This window comes from Chlorocebus sabaeus, chromosome 7 (assembly GCF_047675955.1).
Source record: "Chlorocebus sabaeus isolate Y175 chromosome 7, mChlSab1.0.hap1, whole genome shotgun sequence".
Classification (NCBI taxonomy): domain Eukaryota; kingdom Metazoa; phylum Chordata; class Mammalia; order Primates; family Cercopithecidae; genus Chlorocebus; species Chlorocebus sabaeus.
Genome location: NC_132910.1, coordinates 101081223 through 101100476, shown reverse-complemented (window position 1 = coordinate 101100476; position 19254 = coordinate 101081223). Strand labels below are relative to the sequence as shown.

At 37.5% G+C, this 19254-nt stretch overlaps 1 protein-coding gene across 4 annotated transcripts in view; it reads left to right on the top strand.

Annotated features, from left to right (window-relative positions):
• The window catches only part of LRBA (LPS responsive beige-like anchor protein), a 764757-nt gene that overhangs the window by 696732 nt on the left and 48771 nt on the right, over positions 1–19254 (top strand). For 3 of the 4 annotated variants that reach the window (XM_007999974.3, XM_007999973.3, XM_037986930.2), the window contains 3 exons: positions 7095–7184; positions 11615–11807; positions 17398–17460. In XM_007999974.3, the coding sequence (XP_007998165.2) occupies positions 7095–7184; positions 11615–11807; positions 17398–17460 (346 nt within the window). The remainder of the gene's footprint in view (positions 1–7094; positions 7185–11614; positions 11808–17397; positions 17461–19254) is intronic. The other variant, XM_007999976.3, reaches the window with a different exon arrangement.

Sequence of the window (19254 nt, the reverse complement as noted above, 5' to 3'; positions counted from 1 at the left end):
AGCTATAAAATCATGCAAGTATGCAATAGTTGGCACACACAAAAACAATAGAATACACAGCTTGTTGAAAATCTCTTCATAATATTTCCATTTAAAAATCCATTAATAAATTCTCTAGGTAATATTTGAGATGCTGTTTATAAAATATAAATCTGTGGTTTTACTGGAATGTCTTGAAGTATTTGCATAGTCTTTTTTATTACTATATATCTCAACATCTGGAATGTTGCCTGCTGACTTCAGGTTTTATTATAGAAAGTAGTAACAGGCTGTTTACAGAATAATTGGAAATTGATGAATAAGAATATTAAATAATAAGGCAAGCTTTCTTTACAAATGTTTTAATATAATATTTTATTCAATACTAGACTGCTCTGTGATTATGGTAGTAGTGTGTTTCTTAGCTGCATCCCTCCTAAATTAAGTTGATTTGCATGGACATACACTCGGTAAATATTTACTGAGCACCTACTCTGTGCCAAGCTGTAGAAGCACAGAAATATTAGGCAGTCTCTGATCTTAAGGAGCCTTATAGTCTGATCAATAAGTTGGAAAATTAAACCAGTAATTAGTATTAGATAAATAGGCAGTAAAAGTTTATGCGTGTTGCTACAAGAGCAAAAAGGGAGGGACAGCAACAGTCTGGGTGAGGTCAAGAAAGATCTCCCAGAGGCCAGAGATGCCTGAGTTAAGTCTTCAAGAATGAGGAGGCAAAAAACCACACAGAGAAAAGGAATAGAAAATATAAACAAGAGCTTAAAGGCAATATGATGCTGATTACATGTCATATTATAGAGTGGTGAAATGGACAGTGGTTGGGGCTAGATTACTATTAATCTTAATGATGAGTAGTTGGTAACATTTGCTGAGTACTTAAGTACTTACTTAACCCTAGCCAAGCACTGTGTTAAGTCTTTAATATATATGCTGTAATAATATCACACACTTACTGATAGCTTAGTATGTGCCATGAACTGTTCTAAGTGCTGTATATTATCTCATTTAATCCTCACAACAACCCAATAAAATACTGACAGTTATTATCACAATTTTTTGAAGAGGAAATTAAGGCACAGAAGGTTAAGTACCTTGCCCAAAATCACTGTTCTAATATGTGATAGTGGTAAGATTTGAACTGAGGCTGTCTGATTTCAGTGTCTGCATACTTAATCCTATGTGTGGTGCTACCCAGGATAAGGATTTGGAATGGAAGGCTTTGAGTCACGTGATCAAATTTGCAACTTAAGGATTGAACATCTCCTTAGAAGTCTGAGTATATTCAGCCCCTTTGAAGAAATATGAAGGCTGCCAGATAATGCTTATATTTTTGGTCATTGTAAGATACTTTTATTCTCCGTATGTACAGTCTTGCATTAGAGGTTAAAAAAAACAAATTGCTTAAAGGCAGAAACATTCTCTTATTTTTCAATGAATCTATCTAGGACATTGTCTAGATTGACCTCACTTTAAGATAACCTAAAGCCAAATGTCTTAATAATTGTTGAAGGTGGCTAATGGATACATAGGGATTCATTATCCTATTCCATAATGAAAAATTTTACATAACTGAATGTCTAAAAAGTGATCACCTAGGACGAAAAGTCTCTAGGTGAAGGAGAGTTCATTAAAAACAGTTGAGGCATTTGGTAATGTTTGTTAAGCTACCCTATTACCAACCCACCTTCCTGGACCTTACAGGGTTTAAGGGTGCTTGTATGTTTCCTGTTATTTCACACCTCATTTATACCTTTACATTTTGTATTGCTCTATACAGAGGACTGAATAGACAAGTGAAGATAAGGCAATAAACATAATCACTTGAGGGACTTTTTCAAATCATACATATTACCCCAGGATTTCTCACTTGACCTTAAGAATTACTACTATAGTGAGACAATGGAGTGTTGTCATATCCTCCAGTATGCTGGAGCTGAAGAAATGAGAATTACTGCCTTTAGTGACATCTTTCAGAGCTTCCCTGAGAGACTCATTTGGTTTCTTTGTAATAGCAAATACCAGCCTTTACTTAACATTCCTTATCTTCCCCTGCAACCTCAGTCAGCCCTCATCAAGACGTGTGCTCATCTCTCAAACTTGGTTTTGTCCCCAGTCCAACCACAGATGAGTCATAAGGGTTCCTGGCTGGCTTGCTGTATAACAGGCACTCAGTAAATTTTTGTGTGTGTAAATACTATGGGCAAGGTACTGTTCTACCTGTTGCACATATATGATATTCAGACCCTTATACCAGGGGTCCCCGACCGCTGAGCCACAGCCTGTTAGGAACCAGGCTGCATAGCAGGAGGTGAGTGGTGGGCAAGCATTACTGCCTGAGGTCTGCCTCCTGTCACATCACCCACAGCATTAGATTGTCATAGGAATGCAAACCCTATTGTGAACTGCACATGTGAGGGATCTGGGTTGCATACTTCCTGAGAATCGAATGCCTGGTCATCTCAGGTAAAACAATTTCATCCCCAAACCATATCCACCCCCGCTCCCCAACCAGGTCCATGAAAAAATTGTCTTCCATGAAGCCAGTCCCTGGTGCCAAAAAGTTTGGGGACCACTGCCTTACAGTATAGTTGTAATGACAGACATAAATAACATTACAGGGAATTCTGAATCAAGTATATACTGTAATGAGCAGTATGAACAGGTGTAATATTATTTAACAAGATTAGGGAAACTTGGTAGAACTCAAGCAGCGTTTTCTAGAGAGGGCTAGAACTTAGAAAACTGAAGATAAGTGTGACCATTGTATGACGGGCAGTGGCATGGTAGAAATTGTAAGACAGAGATGGCTTATATTTGTAGAAGAAAACCAGCTTGACTGAAAAGGAACACTGGTATAAGGTAATAGATAGGATGAGAGAATAAAAGTTAGAGAGGTAGGAAAACGTGCAATGCCTGGCGTTATCTTTTAAGTACTTGGAATCACTTGAAGACATTTGACCAGAGAAATATTGCATAAAGGCAAGTTTAGGAAAACTCAGTTCTGCAGGATATGCTGAAGGCAGAAACTGAATAGAGGGGGGAACCAGCAAAGAGACTATTATAATAATCGATACTTGAAATTATAAGGGCCTGGATTCAGAAAGGAGTGGTGAATCCTTTGAAGTGATTAGGCTTAGTGGCTTATATGTGAAACAGGTGAAAATTTTAAAATATTGACAAGATTCTGAGCTTAAAAAAATCAGAAGAATCTAATTCTTGACTGAGGAATGCTAAAATAAAAAATGGTATTTTAAGATTTTAGATGTGCTAAGACATACACGTGCTTACACACAAGATGGCCAGGGCAAACTTCATGGGAGCGGGCAGTCCTCTGGTCATAGGACTGGAAACCTTTCAGATAGAGGTAGAGATTGAAGCCCAACAGAAAAAAATTCCAAGAAAGCAAGCTTAAGTTGAGTGAATCATAGTGCTAAAAGAGAACTTTCAGTAATAAATTCATATATGGATGACAAAGAAGTCAGCAAAAGACAGAGATTAAAGGAGTAGACTACAGAGCCAGTCTAAGCATTAAGCCATTGAAGCCACAGAAGGGAGAATCTCTGTAAATTGCTTCAGAGATTAAGATGAATGAAAAATGGCAAATGAATTTTAAAAGCATGGAGGAGAATCTGGAATTGTCAGTTGATGATATAAAGTGTGACTATAAAGTTTTGAGATCATAGTCATTACCTTACAATCTTATTCTATAATTTTCACACTTGAAAAAGTCCTTTCTGTTGCATTTTTAATATCAAGAACTCAAAGGTTAGTCGAGAAGTAAAGCATTTGTGTCTGAGAATTCCACAGCCTTTTCAGATGCCTTCAAGACTTGGAAAGAAACTTTATTATTATTTAACCTGTGTGAGAGAATATAGCTTTTATCCTGTCATTGAGGTAGAATAATCAGACCACTATATTATGTGACTTGAAAAAGGCTTTTCCTCAGAGTTTTCAGTAATGTGCCAGTTGTATACAAATTTTGACTAAAGTGTTAGTTAAAAAGAGGAGATTGGTATTTTTGAAAGTTGTCTCATCATCCATAACCTTTTATCTCAAAACATTGTTAAGTGGAAAACACTGTATGTAATATTAAGGTCAGTTATATTAAATTTGTATCTATAATAAAGATGTATATGTTCTAATGTCATCATTCATATCTTCTCTATCGTAGTTGGCATTATTGCCCATTCTCTCTTCACAACCCTCATCCTATGGCTTCCATATCACTCTATGCTGCTTTTCCTCCCACCCACCCTCTGACCGCTCTCTCTCTGTCTTCTTCATTACTTCCTCATTTATACCCTAAATATAAATACTTCTTGAGGTTGAGCTCTAGGTGCTTTTGTGTCTAGGTCTCATGTATTTTCCTCCCAGGGCTTAATGAGTATAGTTTCAGACTGTGCTCCAGAGCCCTAAGGAATTCTCAGAGTTATCTCAGAGGCTGCTGAGGAGGCTTGTTAGGGATGGTTTCACCCCTGTAAAGTTGAATAACCCTATCTCCATGTATTGAGGTTTCATATAATATTTCATTTCAAAAAGGAGATCATTTCTGCTGCTTAAAAACATACATACATGTACAACAAGAGAGAAAGATAAACATTAACTTAAATTTCTCTTTTGTATGAATGACACCAAAATCAATACCTCTCTTCTCTCACCTCAGAGCCATTCTTGGGCTTTCTTTTACACATTGGACATATTGACCTAGATAAATGGTTATCACTATCACTTTGGATTCCATGTGTCTGACATAAAATCTACTGTCTTTCTCCTGCCAAACTTGTTTTCCCTAGCAGAAACTCCTGTACTCCTATTTCTGCTCATTGCTTTAGTATTCTCTGAAACGTGCAAGTGGTTTGTTTGTTTGTTTGTTTGTTTTAAGAAAAGGAATTAGCTTTGTATTTTCTTCATGGCTCAAAGTCATCAGTCCCTAAGACCTACTGATTTTTCCTTAGCTGGTTCACATATTCATCTCTTTCTTACTATTACCAGAGCTTCCATAAGGATCCAGGTGTATAATTCCTCATGTTTTGGACTGTTCTCAGAACCTTCAAAGAAATCTCTCTGTCTCTAGGCTCTTAGCCCTGTGCTATATTTTGAAATCCAGAGCCAGATTTCAGTTTTCTTAAATAACGTATTTCCCATTCTCTTCCTACATCAACTCCGGAAGCATTTCTTCCTTCTTTATTTTAGCTGTGTTAAGTGGGGAACACACTAACTCCCACATGAAATAATAATACAGTACAGCATTTTATTTAGTGCTTTGTATGTGCTAGGTACTGTGCTAAGCACTTTATATGCATTATCTTATTTCATTTTCCAAACAATTATATGAACTAGCTATTGTTACTGTTTCTTTATAGATGGGAAATGGAGATAAGCTAATTGCCCAAAGTCAAACAGCAGATATGTGTCAGAGTCAGGATTAGCACTCTGAGCCATCTGACATGATAGGCTAAGTACTGAAACAATAAGTTCTTTGCCACCTCCCCTCCCCTTTTAATCAGGGAGGTATGTGGGGTGCCGGGCAGGAACCACAGAAGGCAACTGTTAAGGAGACCAGTCTTTCTTGTACAGTGCACTCTTGTTCAGGCTGCACTCTTGCCCAGGCTGGAGTGCAGTGGTGCAATGATAGCTCACTGCAGCCTCGAACTCCTGGCTTCAAGCTATTCTCCTACTTCAGCCTCCTAAGTATCTGGGACTTGAGGCACACACCAGCACACCCAGTCAATTTACTTTTTGTAGAGACAGGGTCTTACTGTGTAGGCTGTTCTTGAACTCCTGGCCTCAAGTGATCCTCCTGTCTTGGTTTGGGATTACAAGTATGAGCCACCATGCCCATCCTTACCAGCTGTTCTTCAAAAAGACTTAAAGTTGTCATTCATAAACTAAGTCCATAAGTTCATATATCATTAAATAGCAGTGTTGCTACCTCCTTCTTTATGACTACCTTTAGCCTTCAGGTTGCCATTTTATGATCTTTTTCTCAAGCTTGTTCTTGATGTTTAATCATAAATTAATTTCACTCTATCAAAAAAATTTGAGATGATGTTCTGAAAATGATCCTAGTCCCTGCCTCACTTCCTTTTGGCTCCAATTCTTATTCTTATTAGTTTGAGGGTTTTCTTCATCCTTTTAGCCTGGGAGTTAAGAGTACTGACTGCTGTGGGAGTGTCGAAGTAGCCTTTATATACCCTTGCTTCCTTCTCTCCCCTCACCCATCATGTAGCATTTATTCATTCAGCCAATTTAGGGATCTAACAGTGAAGAAGATACATAAACTCCTGCTTTCATGGCTTTTGTATTTTACTGGGAAGAAACAGATATAAACAAGTAAACAAAATGCTTACAGATGTGATAGCACCTGGCATTTAGCAGTTTCCCATGATGGGTGGTTGGTGATGGAAATGGGCATCTGTGTGCTATGTGTGCACCAAGAGCTATAGTAGGAGAGTGCCTTGCAAAAGCACACATCTTTCAAAAAGAGCACACATACACATGTTCCTCATGTTTAGTTACTCCCTGGGTTAACCGTCTCATGCTTAGATGCAACATATGGCTTTTACTTTGTTATTTAGTTATCTAACTTCAAAGAGACTGTCAACAATAATGCTCTTCCTATCGCAAAATTAATATAGCATCAAGCCAGTTTCACAGGTGTTATGTTTCTTTTTTCCTCCTTTTTACTCCCCAGGATGAAATGGGACCTAGAATCAAAGAAGCAATCGTTTTTCTCTATACCTGTAAAAGATTAGCTTTTCATCATTGGGGATGATGCAAGCAGGAAAACCAAATGCAAGAAAACAGAGATGAAGCCAAAAAGGACAATTTCTGATTGTAATAGCTGGTTTCTGTTTCATATCACTGAACAAGATGAGAAAGTTTTGCAGAGTTTTATAGGAACAACTTCCACGGTTCTAAACGATGACCTCACCCTCAATGCCCTTGCCAGGTGGTTAGCCCCACTGTGAAAACACAGGTTGATTTTCAACATGAAACAAGCCAGAGTATGGAATGATATTTTCAGGTGACAGTTGGGGTTCTATTCCCTGTAATTAGCACCTCTTAACACTCAGACTTGCCCCTGCCCTTTTCAGGCTATTGAAGCTCAAATTCGAAGTTTTGGACAGACTCCTTCTCAACTACTCATAGAGCCCCATCCTCCCAGAGGTTCTGCCATGCAAGTGGTAAGTGCTATTTTTACTCTCCTCATTTCCTGCCTCTCCTTCAGATCATGCTTGATATTCATAACAGTCTTTCATTGTGCTTGAGTTTCTCCACCACATGTGGGTTTGTTTTTTTATACAATATTTGTTAACCTGCTAACAAGCAGCAGATGTTATTGCATTGTCTCCTGGAGTCTTTGAGAAGGTAAATATTGCTCCAATGTATTTCATCAGTTGGTGTCTTGTGTTACAAAATTGAAAGGTCCATAATTGTCATGAATCCTCCCTGTAGGATAAAGGACTCCAGATATAGGGTTGATGACTTTTCTGGTTTGATCCTCTGAGTTTCTAGATTAGTTTTGCTATTGTGTTTATTCTCTACATTCCAATATATTTTTCAGTTTGGGAATTTTAAAACAAATTCTAATACATAAGATACTGTTACTGAAGGGCAGGGACAACACTGGGGGGAAAATGATGGTTTGGTATAACAAACCACCAAAAACTTAGTGGCTTAAAACAATAATGTATTTTATTTCTCATGATTCTGAGGGTTAGATGAAAATCTTTTCCACTCTTTTCACCTCAGCTCACTCACACACTTCTCGGGGGTGGGCTGATGTAGCCAGCTTCTCTTTCCATGTGGCCTTTCGTCCTTAAGGAAGCTAGACCAGGCCACTCCCATGGTAGGAGCAGTCCCATGAGAATGGAGACAGAAGCGGCCAGACTTCTTGAGGCTTGCTTTTGAACTTACACATCATTTATGCCACATTTTATTGGTCAAAGCAAGTCAAAAGTCAGCCCAGAATCATGGGTAGGGAAATAGACTTGAGCTACAAAATAATATGGCTATTTTACCTTTATAGTTCCCGAAATTTTAGGGGGAAAATTCTTCAATGAGAAAAAAAAAAAAAAAGGCACAGTAACAAATTGAAGTGCATGATTAACATAAATTTTAAGGAATAGACTATTGATATTGTTTTTCAATTGTCGCTTATAAAAAGAAGTTGCTCTTTCCTGTTTTAAATTAAGAATAGAGACTACAGCGTCTGTTCCTATAAATATAATGAACAATTATATAAAGTCAAATTCCATGTTGTGGCATAAAGATAGCAGAATTTTGATAAATACTGGGAAGGAAAGAGTAGCAGTGAAGAAAGAAAGAAATAGAGAGGAGGCCCTGCTACCTCTGGCTCTTTTTTCTTCTTTTTTTCCTTTCTCTTCCCACATCACCTTCTTCTGTGTCTTTTTTCCCTCAGTGCTCTTTGTCATTTTCCTTCTTCTTCCAAGACTTTTTGTCCTTCTTCATCTAGCAATAGGAATTGGCCATCATAAGCTATACACATTTTAAAAATTGTTTGCATCACTCTTTCCCCTACATGTTTTTAAATCAGTAAAATCAGAATTAGGTGAACATAAAAAGTGATTTTAGTGGGCAGAAGACTACACAGAGAGCGAACATTTAGCAAGAACAATGGAAGATAGTGCCATAAAAATAGTAAGAATGATTTATGTTTGTGTTTGGAATTAGCTTTAGTAATAGCTTGCCATTGAGACTGAGGCTGCATTGGTGCTGGCAAATGGAAGCACCTCCCCTGCTCCATTGACTTTCTGCCGGGGTCACTGCCCAACCATCCTCCATGGCAGAGGCTTATTGGCTCATACAGGCAGAGCAGCTTTGCTATCCCGAGGGTGAGAAGTCTGGGAAGGCTCATGCTTATGTAAGGATGGGAAGCCGTCTTTTCTATTACCTTTATCCTCTGAACCAAATACCTGAACTCCTCTTCAGACTTGCACAAATTGTGTTTTTTGCTTGGTGCATATTGTGCATGGGGAAAAAAGGCATTTTAAAAAGAAAACAGAGTTGTCGATAAACGTATACTTAATCTGGAAAAACTGATGAAATCTGGCTAGCAATTTCCTACTTGTACCCCAGCCTTGGCTCACAGAGGAACCCAGTGTTAAAAGAGGTTTTGTTTCTCTTATCCCTATTTTACCAGTTGCTCTGCTCATCTGCAGCTGTTGCCATCACTGCAGAGTAGCCCAGTAGGGTGGGGTGTGCTTTTCTTATTTCTGCTGCTTCTCATTCATACTTTTTAGCCAAGGATATGATGAAACACCCATGAGAGTTTCCTGCTACTTGCCTGCATCAGGAGCTGTAGTCAGGATGGGGTGTGCGGGAGCAGACTAGAGGGACAGATAGTTGTATGAAGGCAGTGGACAGTTTTGGACATAGTGTCTGCAGCTTGCTGTGGAAAGTGGCTTGTCCTTGCCGTGCGGCTTAGAGTTGGCCCACCAGAGTCACTATGTAAACAAGACATTCTTCTTCCACATGAGAGATTTTTTTTGTGTTTTTTAAGAGCATAAACATTGGAATTATTCAATTTCAGCCTAATTATATTTACAGTATGAGCTGTTAAGCTCAGAAATATGTATGTTCCTTTCAGTGAGCCTTTACGATTATGTTGTACTCTGATTTTCTCTGAGTTTATAAATTGACTTTAGTAAATATTATTTAAAAACTACATAATTGAAAAATAAGACTTGGTACTTGGAAATGATGTTCATTTTCATTTCCCAGGACTTCTTTAAAATTAGCTTATGGGATATTTTCCTTCATGTTGCTCCTTGTTTCTCATTTTTACCTAATTTCACAGAATTCCTTAAAAACCATATAAAAGGTTCTTTGTGTGACAGAAACTAGTGATACTACGGTTTTAAAAATCAAAGGCCACATGTTTATTAATTGTTTTTAGTAGTACTCAGATGGGCTCCCCCATCAACCATCAGTGCACCCCACCACACACACACACACACACACACACACACACACACACACGAATAGAGCAGAAATTAAAGCCATCTCGTGCTGCGTTAAGTGCATGAGCCATAATATACACCAGGTGTAGTAATTAGCAGGCACACGAAGGCTGCCTATTTGTCTGGTTTTGCTGCTGTTGCTGTATCCCCTTGTGTTTTCACACCATCAGATAGTTGGATTTAATTGAGGCCACATCAGATGAGGCATTACTGACACCTTTAATTGAATGAGCATCCAGGGAGGATTAACTCATAATATTGATTGGCTTTTAGCCACTTGCTCAGAAGGGTGTCCGGGTAGCTTATTAGTTGCCTTTATTTACACCTTTATGCAAAGAGTGCAAATAGGAATTCTTAGTACAATATGTTTTTCTAAGTACTCTTAATAACTTTTTTAAAAGGACTGATAATAAAAATGCAAATGTATTTAATTTTTTATTACCAGTTCTGAATAAATGTGTGTTAAATATATGTGCCTCCACATTTACATATACCTGGTGTTTTGAAATATGGCAGAAGGAAAGCAGCCAGAAACATTTCATCAAAGTGTTTCAATTCTGAAGGATACTAATCAGCTATTAGAAAACAGACATGGTAGGAGAGAATTGCTGGAAATGTACAGTGCAATTACTGTATGATAGCACACCACCACAAAGTATAAATAAAGCCAATAAATCAGAGCAGTGTTATATATGTCTTGGATTATGACATATGGGTTGTAAGAATGTTCCAAATCCTTAGTAGTCTTCAAGATTTATTTGGTTGCTGGTTATTAGAACAGACAGTGTTTCCTTTAACATTTTCAATTACTCTCTGTTTTTCAAAGGAGAAATCAAATAAGTCTTGAGCTTTAGTTTTGTTTGTTTTTTAACCAACAGGGAAGAGGAACATCTGGGTATTTCTCTTTATTCCTAGCTACAGCAGAAAGCAGTAGCATTTGCATTACAATAGGCAGTGTTTGTGATTTGGTACACTATATAAATATATTGTTTTTATAAGTACATTTAATTATGCATTGCTTTCAAACACCTTTATAATTAAGTTTGTATATTATGTTCATAAGTTATTTCTCTACTGTAATAATAGATGCATGTAGTCTAACTATTGTTTATAAATGTATTTGTTTTCCTTATCTCTTTATAGTTGTCAAAATCTTCCTGGTAACTCAACACAACTTTTGATGATCTTTGGAAATTACCTTGGCTTGCTTTTATGCCTATTGTCCATTCTTACTGTTTTTTTAGTGCTAAAAGATCATTATGTGACACATGATAGCAACCAGAATGCTTTAATGCAATCCCCAGCACTTTGCCTATGTAGAATCTAAATCAAATCATTCTTTTAGTTTTTCATGGCAGTGGGGAGGGAAAGGGAGCTCATAAAATTTATAAATTTTAAAGTGTTTCTGTTAATGTATTCTGCTTCAATCCCCCAAAATTCCAACTAATGACATACATGAATAACAGTCAGATCATGACTGCTATTTCTACAAGCCTTTCTGCTCACTGTGCTTCCACTTACAACTCGTGTTAATATGGTCTTCCTCTTCTTTTCCTGCACCCCCTCTCTTTCTTGTCTTTCTTTGTCTTTTCCTTCTTGTATATTTGGGTCTTGTCATGCCCACTCAACAGTATCTCCTCCTGCAGAGTCCATTGATGTTCACAGACAAAGCCCAGCAGGATGTTATCATGGTCCTCAAGTTTCCCTCCAACTCCCCTGTTACTCACGTGGCAGCCAACACCCAGCCTGGTTTGGCAACTCCTGCTGTGATCACAGTTACTGCTAACAGGTTATTTGCTGTGAACAAATGGCACAACCTTCCTGGTAAGTAAAGGAATACCATTATAAGGCATGGTAACTGCTGAACATTGTATGATACCCACTTAAATATATCATATCTCAACATTTAAGCTTTTAATTTTCAAGCATTAGTCTGAATCAAATTGTTTAATAGTTTGAAAGACTTAAAGCCCACGTGAGGCATATAATACAAATGTTAAAAACATAAACTATTTTTTAACTTCTGGTGGTTTTATCTTTATCCTTGGAGATAAATATTGTTTCTAATATAATATTTTAATATAATGATATTCTATATTGTGTCCATTAACAGTATATATTCATTTATCAAATGTTTCTCTTTTTTATTCATTCATTTTACTCAATAAACACTTGGGTGTTTACAAATTTTTATTTGTTTTTAGAGACAAGGCCATGCTCTGTCACTCAGGCTAGAGTGCAGTGGTGTGATCATAGCTCACTGTAGCCTTGAACTCCTGGGCACAAGCGATCCTCCTGCCTCAGTCTCCTGATTAGCTAGGACTACAGGCACGTAGCACCATGTCTGGCTAATTTTTTTTAACTTTTGATAGAGATGGGCTTGCTCTGTTGCTCAGGCTGGTCTTGAACTCCTGGCCTCAAGCAGTCCTCCTGCCTCAGCCTCTTAAAGTGTTGGGATTACAGGCATAAGCCACTATGTCCAGCCACAGTAAACACTTACGATTGTCTATTATGTGCCAGAAACTGTATCTTTTTGTGCTTGGCATAGTAGTATTGCTAGTATTTGTTGAGGATAATAGGAAAAAAACAAAAAAACAACACTTAAATTACATAGCCAAAATACTGCGTATCTGTAAGTACCTTCTGTTCTTCCATTAAATGCTCAACACAGTCATGCTCAACTGAAATAGCCATTAGAATCATAAACAGTGCAGATTTAAAGAGGCATGAAAGTTTGTCTACTCCAGCCATGTTTGCCAGTGAGGACACTGAGCCCAGGGAGCTCGCCTTATTCTGCATCAAATATGCCCAGTCACTGGCAGAGTTTGAGCCCTGCTTTTCTCACTCAGATTTTATGACCACTCCTCTGTAATGCATTCTCTCTCATTAGAGCAGGAGAGTTGGGACCTGGATTCAGCACTGTTCTTTTTGGCCAACAGTTAGAATTTTTTTTTTAAGAAGGAAAATCTTTTAAAGTTCTGGAGATTATAGACTTTTTCCCCAAGCCGTTGTTTTAGGTAGGCAAATTTAAGATACATTTTAATAGTTCATGAAATTGTCATTAAATCTCTAAAGTGTGCATAAAGCACTGCTCGTTAGAATACCTGAAATGGTTGCAAAAATACAAGTTCTTGAACAAGGACCTCGTGCCAAATTGAATGCAGCACCTTTCACAAGGGAACAGAATTGACATTCAAACAAAAACTTGGTACATTGACTAAGCTCAATAAGGTATACCTACCACAAAGAATCCGTAGTTGGTATTAGAATTGATTAAATATAGCCATTTTCCTGGGTATATTGAAAATGAAACAATGAAAATAAATGCCAATATTTGACTACAAAATAGATTTCAGAAAAGGTAGAGACAGTAAAAATGGAGGCAGATATGTAATGTCTCTATTATTATGTCCTTTTATTCTTTTTTCTTTAAGTGAACTTCTCTTACAGAAGTAAATATTTATGAAAATAACATACTTTGGGACTAAATATTACAATTTATTTAAGAAACATGATTTTTTGGTTTCTCTAAACACTCTTTTTAGAAGAAAAATGTGCTGGTGATATGTTCTGTCAAATACACTAGAGGATTTACCTACTCTGTGCAGTTACCCTTAGAGGTTTGCACCAGCATGTGTGACTTCAGGGCCACCACTGATGGTGCTTATCCTGGGTGGCTGTTTGTGGCAGCCCTGAGAGCTTCTTCAGTTTAAACAGAGTGACATCACATGTGAGGAGGGGCAAACCTTTCAACTGCTGGAAAGCCCTGACTGTACTCTTTTTAGCCTAGGAAGAGCTGGCTCAATGGCAACTGAGCTGGCTCAACCACAGGGCTTCTTGGTTTCCAGCTGATTTCAAGTTTTAGCACTGATAACCCTAAGCATTTAAGACCCTAAGCATTGATGACTAAGCTTCTGGCTTCCGCCTTTCCAGCAAGCTGGTGTCCCTCACTAACAAGCCTGCTTCCCTTAATATCTAGTGGTCAGGTATTATCTTCCTCACTTCCAATTTTTCTATAAATAAATATGTAAAGTGATTTAGGGGTAGAGTCCCACTGCTGGAGTACCACTTAGGATGCATCCAGCTGTTCCCCTAGCCCTAGGCTCACCTTTCTGTAAGATAGCTAGGAGCATTGCAAGGTTCTGCAGAATCTTGCCTACATTTCTGCTCAGTGAGCTTTCATTGTGTCTGTAACTGTGTCGTTAGAGATGTTTGTCTTCACTCCTTCCATACATACTGCCTTTACAATATGACACAGCAACTCTTCAACAGAAAAATACAAAAAATGATAACATATGGGAATACACCACAGGCAGTTATCTTTCCAGAATGTGATCTCCAATTTGAGCTGCACCTACAACTAAGAATATTAAGCATTTATTATATTAAGTCTGTGCTTCATTTTAGGTATGTTTACATAAATCTAACCTTTCATTCTATCTCTTGCTACCTTTACCTGTCACTACGCCTTGATTTAAAACAAACATCAAAAATCCCTGACAGTTTTTCTTTGGTAAATATCAAATTCATATTACTATATATATATAGAGAGAGAGATATTTTAAATTTTAGGTTCTGTTTCTTTTCTGAGGATCTGTGATTTCCATAGCTCATTCATTAGACAGCTGGTTCCCTTCAGTTCTTTGAGTAGTGTCTGATTTAGAAAATAATCTTTAACCTCCCTTCTCATTCAGAGGACCCTGAAAACCTCCAAAAAAGAGGACAACACCAGCAAATGTTTATAGAGCATTTTCTAGTTTCTAAGATTTTCCTTCTTCTTAAAAAAAAGTTCTAACTGGTGGCCAAAAAGAACAGTGCTGAATCCAGGTCCCAACTTTCCTGCTCTAATGAAAGAGGGGAGAGGTGATCATAAAATCTGAGTGAGAAAAGCAGGGCTCAAACTCTGCCAGTGACTGGGCATATTTGATGCAGAATAAGGCGAGCTCCCTGGGCTCAGTGTCCTCACTGGCAAACATGGCTAGAGGAGATAAACTTTCATGCCTCTTCAAGTGGTGTTTTAATCATTGTATGTATATTAACTCAATCTCCTTAACAACCTGAGGATGTAGGTTCTGTACTTAGGTTGAAACCATATGAAATTGTATTTTTTAGTAGGTCAGAACAGTCAGGTATTGGCAATTTCATATGGTTCAATCTAACCCATCTAACCTATTTTATAGATCAGGAAATTGAAACATAGAGATTACATAACTTGACCAAAGTCATACAGCCAGTCAGTGGCAGAAGTGGGATTTGAGGAATGACCAAACTGCCTTAAACCCATTTCACTGACAGTTTGGTTTTAATGTTTCTAAGATCTCAGATTATCAGAGAAGTAGAGAAAAATTCTAAAGGTAGTAGTTTTGATAGACACTGGTATTGCTGGAAGTAAGTGGCACTATTGGGTAGACCAGAGGCTATGGTGCATTTTTCCTGGTCCTCCCTTGTGAGTATCCTGTGATTTCTTTGCCAGCATAGCCAGTAATCAGCAAAGACAAATACCTTTTGGGTTTGTTTTTTTTTTTTTTTAAAGGGTCATTGTGGTTTCTTTTCTTCAGCTACTTTAGTTTCTTATACATACTGTAATTTCTAGTGCCAATACTGTACTTAGGTATTTTATCAGTATTAATGACCTTCCAAACGTTCTTAAAAAGTTGGTATTTACTAACTGGAGAAACTATAATAGAGTAAGTTTAAAATAATCTAATGAACTTATTGAAATGTACCCCATACTTATTTTCAGCACCTCCAAGACAGATAGATTTCCTAAAATCTGATGGTAAGACAGGAATAATACAGGGTAATCACAGGAGAACAGAAAATTCCAGGTAGCAGTTTCTTGACTATCAAAAGGAAACTGTTGAAATAGCTGCAGAAGCTAGGAGGTGAGAAGACCCTGAAAAACCAGGGTGCAGGACAAGCTGGCTGAGACTGTCTGGACCCAACATGGTGCTGAATTTGATCTAGGTTTCACACAGGACCTCATTATATGCTCATTAACATACAAATCACACACGCACCAGTGCCATGACAGTTCCAGGGCACTCATATTTGGTGTGAAAACGGATGGCACCACAGTTCTGAGAAATCGCCACCTTTTTCTGGGAATCTTCATGAACATTCCACCCCTTGGTTAAAGAAACCCATAAAGACAGGAACCCCAACGCTCCTTGTCCATAGCTCTCTTTTGAGAACACCCACACTCCCCTTTTGAGTGTGTACTTTTTGCTTTGCAATAAATCTCCATACTTTCACTATTTTCTGACTTGTCCTTGAGTTTCTTCTCACCACAGTGTCAAGAACCTGGTCACCAGCCAGGGTTGAGGTCCCACTGGTGTTTGGGGACCTCTCTTAACCCACCGGTATCAATGGCATTAAGCAGAGCTCTAATACCAACCAAGCAATAATGTGAATGCTTGTGAGTCTATAAAAAGTAGATACTGAGCAGGGCAAATGGCTGAGTCGTTTGGGGAAAATAGTTTGGAAAAGGGCCCAGAATTTAACTATCAGAACTATGAAGCTGCAAAGATTATCTATTCTGAACCCTGTTTTAGGGTTTATGATTTGCACAAGGTTGCATCAGGTAGTTTCTGATTCCTAATATACTTCCTCTCTACCGAAAGTCCTTCTCCCTTTCACAGGGAAACAGCCTGCAAAACCTCTCTTCAATTATAAAATAAATATGCCTGAATCTTTAAAACCATTTTGAGAATTGAACAAAGTATTCTTAGGATAGATTGATTTTTGTTATTCATCTCCTTCTCAGAGTATTTTTAAATTGAAACCATGGAAATATTAAATATTAATAAAACTTCTTTTTAAACCCTCAATCCAATCTTTAAGAAAATATTTCAGCCAAATGCATTTAACTAAAACATTTATCTGCGGATAGCTTTCTTTATTTTTATTCAAACTTTCAATTGATTGATTTTAAGTGATGGATGAAACACTAAATGTTCCCTGACTTAGAGCTTTCCCTTTCTCCATCATAAATTGACATTTTTGTGGATCCTTTGTGCTGCAGCATTCAAAACTGCCTTTTTAAGAAATAACAAAAAAAAATAGTACTTGCTACAGTCAGCAGATGGTTGTCACATTTTGTTTTCAGTGCGCTTTACCACTTAATTTTGTTTTGTTGCAGCATCAGAGGTTGCCAGTCAAGCATCTGCTATAGCTTATGGCCTAGGACTGGAGCCACTGCTGATGGCACATGTTCAGAGCGGCACTAATCTAAAATAAATGTTTAATAAGCTAGCCACAAAAGCACCTGGATTTTTGTTCTTTAAATTTCACAAAACTGCATGAAAGATTTAGAGGTTGGAAACAATTCTACATAAGGTTTGACTTACGCATTTTTGTGTAGTTTAGTATATAAAAAATAATGCCTTTTTTCTTTATCTTTTGTGAATTCCAGCTCATCAAGGTGCTGTACAAGACCAGCCATACCAGCTGCCAGTGGAAATCGATCCTCTCATAGGTCTGTCACTTCCTTCTCTCTTTGCGATTCATTAAGCTCTGTATGGTGGCCCTGAAGTGTAGATTACAGTTGTTTTTCACTTGCTGGTTGCTGGGAATGGAATTTTCCTGATAAACCATTTGCATGCAAATTGGAATGCAATGAGCTGTGGCTATGCTGGTATTTCATCAACTCCCCCTCGTTGGTTTGCCTAATTTGAACAGGCCTAGGACGCGTGTCACTGAAAATTAATATGGATGCTGTAATAATGTGTGATTGAGAATGCGCATGAAGTACTGTCAGGATAATATTGGATCTTTTCATCACTCAGACTTGTTGATGAGCAGGAGCGAGGCACGTTATGATGAATTGGTGCCCCGGTAATGTGATGGAGCTCCTTTGCTGGGAAAATTTTCATAACAACAGTGGGGTTCTTAGCAGCACTGTGTTATGAAAAATAAAACTGTAGTGCCAGGGTTTCATCATTAAAGGAGATCAATCCTTTCTTCCTAGACCCTCTGTTCAGTCTGAGGGGATTAATGTGCAATTGCAGAGCAGTTTCAAAGTGGAAATATATTGCCCAGCCAATGGTGGTGTTAAGATATTTGTATTCATTTTCCTAGGGTCCTACAGCCCAATAAATTGCCATTGGAGGTTAAATTTGTTCAGGGGAGAAAAAAATAGGGAGGCGACCAGAAAGAGCCATTGGGATGAAATGAGCATCTGCAGCAGATGACTTAGAATATTTAATTGCTGTTATGCTTTTTGAGTAGATTAGTTGAAATCTCTAGTTTAGTATTTTTCATCCTTACGTGTGGGGATTTCAAATGTGGCATCACTAAGAATGTTAAGCCTCGATTTTAAAGATGTTATTTAATAACTTTTAGAATAAAAACTTACTTGCCTACCTGTGGGGTAATGCTATCGGCATAGATATTTGGCTTGTAATTTTGTCAGATTTTCCAGGCACAAATAAATTTGTTGGAATTTTAATGTTTTTAAAGAAAGCATATGAATGAGCAGGTTTATTATTTTAAAATCCAAGATGTTCCCTATATATAGTTACGATTTTTGTCTTTAAAAGCCATTGTTTCAATGGAGAGCTAAATGGCTACCATTAGCAGATAGACTATCAGGATGAATAAAAATAACCTTAAGCTCTAAACCAATTCATTTATCATTTCCCCAAGTACAAACAGAAATCTAATATGTAATTATCTATATGAAGGATAAATACCACTCTGGTTCTTAAATCTTGTTTTGTTTTGAGTAGATATGATTTGCCATATATTAAAAAAACTAAAATGCTCACTTGGGTAGTTTAAAAGTCAGGAAAATAATAAAGCCCATTTGCTGAGTCATTTAAAGCATTATTTCTGAATTTTAGACCCATCATTTTCTTTGCACCTTGACAATGAATATCCTATGCTATCAAGTCTAATTAAATGAATTCAGCAATTGTTGTAACCCTTTAGGGTAAGCATGGGTAAACTTTTTCAGTAAAGGGCCAAAGAGTAAATATTTTAGGTTGAGTCCCTCTAATCTACAAATCCCAAGCCCCAAATACTCCAAACTCTGAAACTTTTTTAAGACCAACATGACACCACAAGTGGAAAATTCCACGCCTGACCTTACATGACAGGTCATATTCAAAACACAGTCCAAACTTTATGTCAGGTACAAAATTATTTAAAATATTATATAAAATTACCTTCAGGCCGTATATATCTCTCTCATATATATATCTCATATATATCGATATATATTATATATATATCGATATATATATATATCAGGTCCATATGAAACACAAAT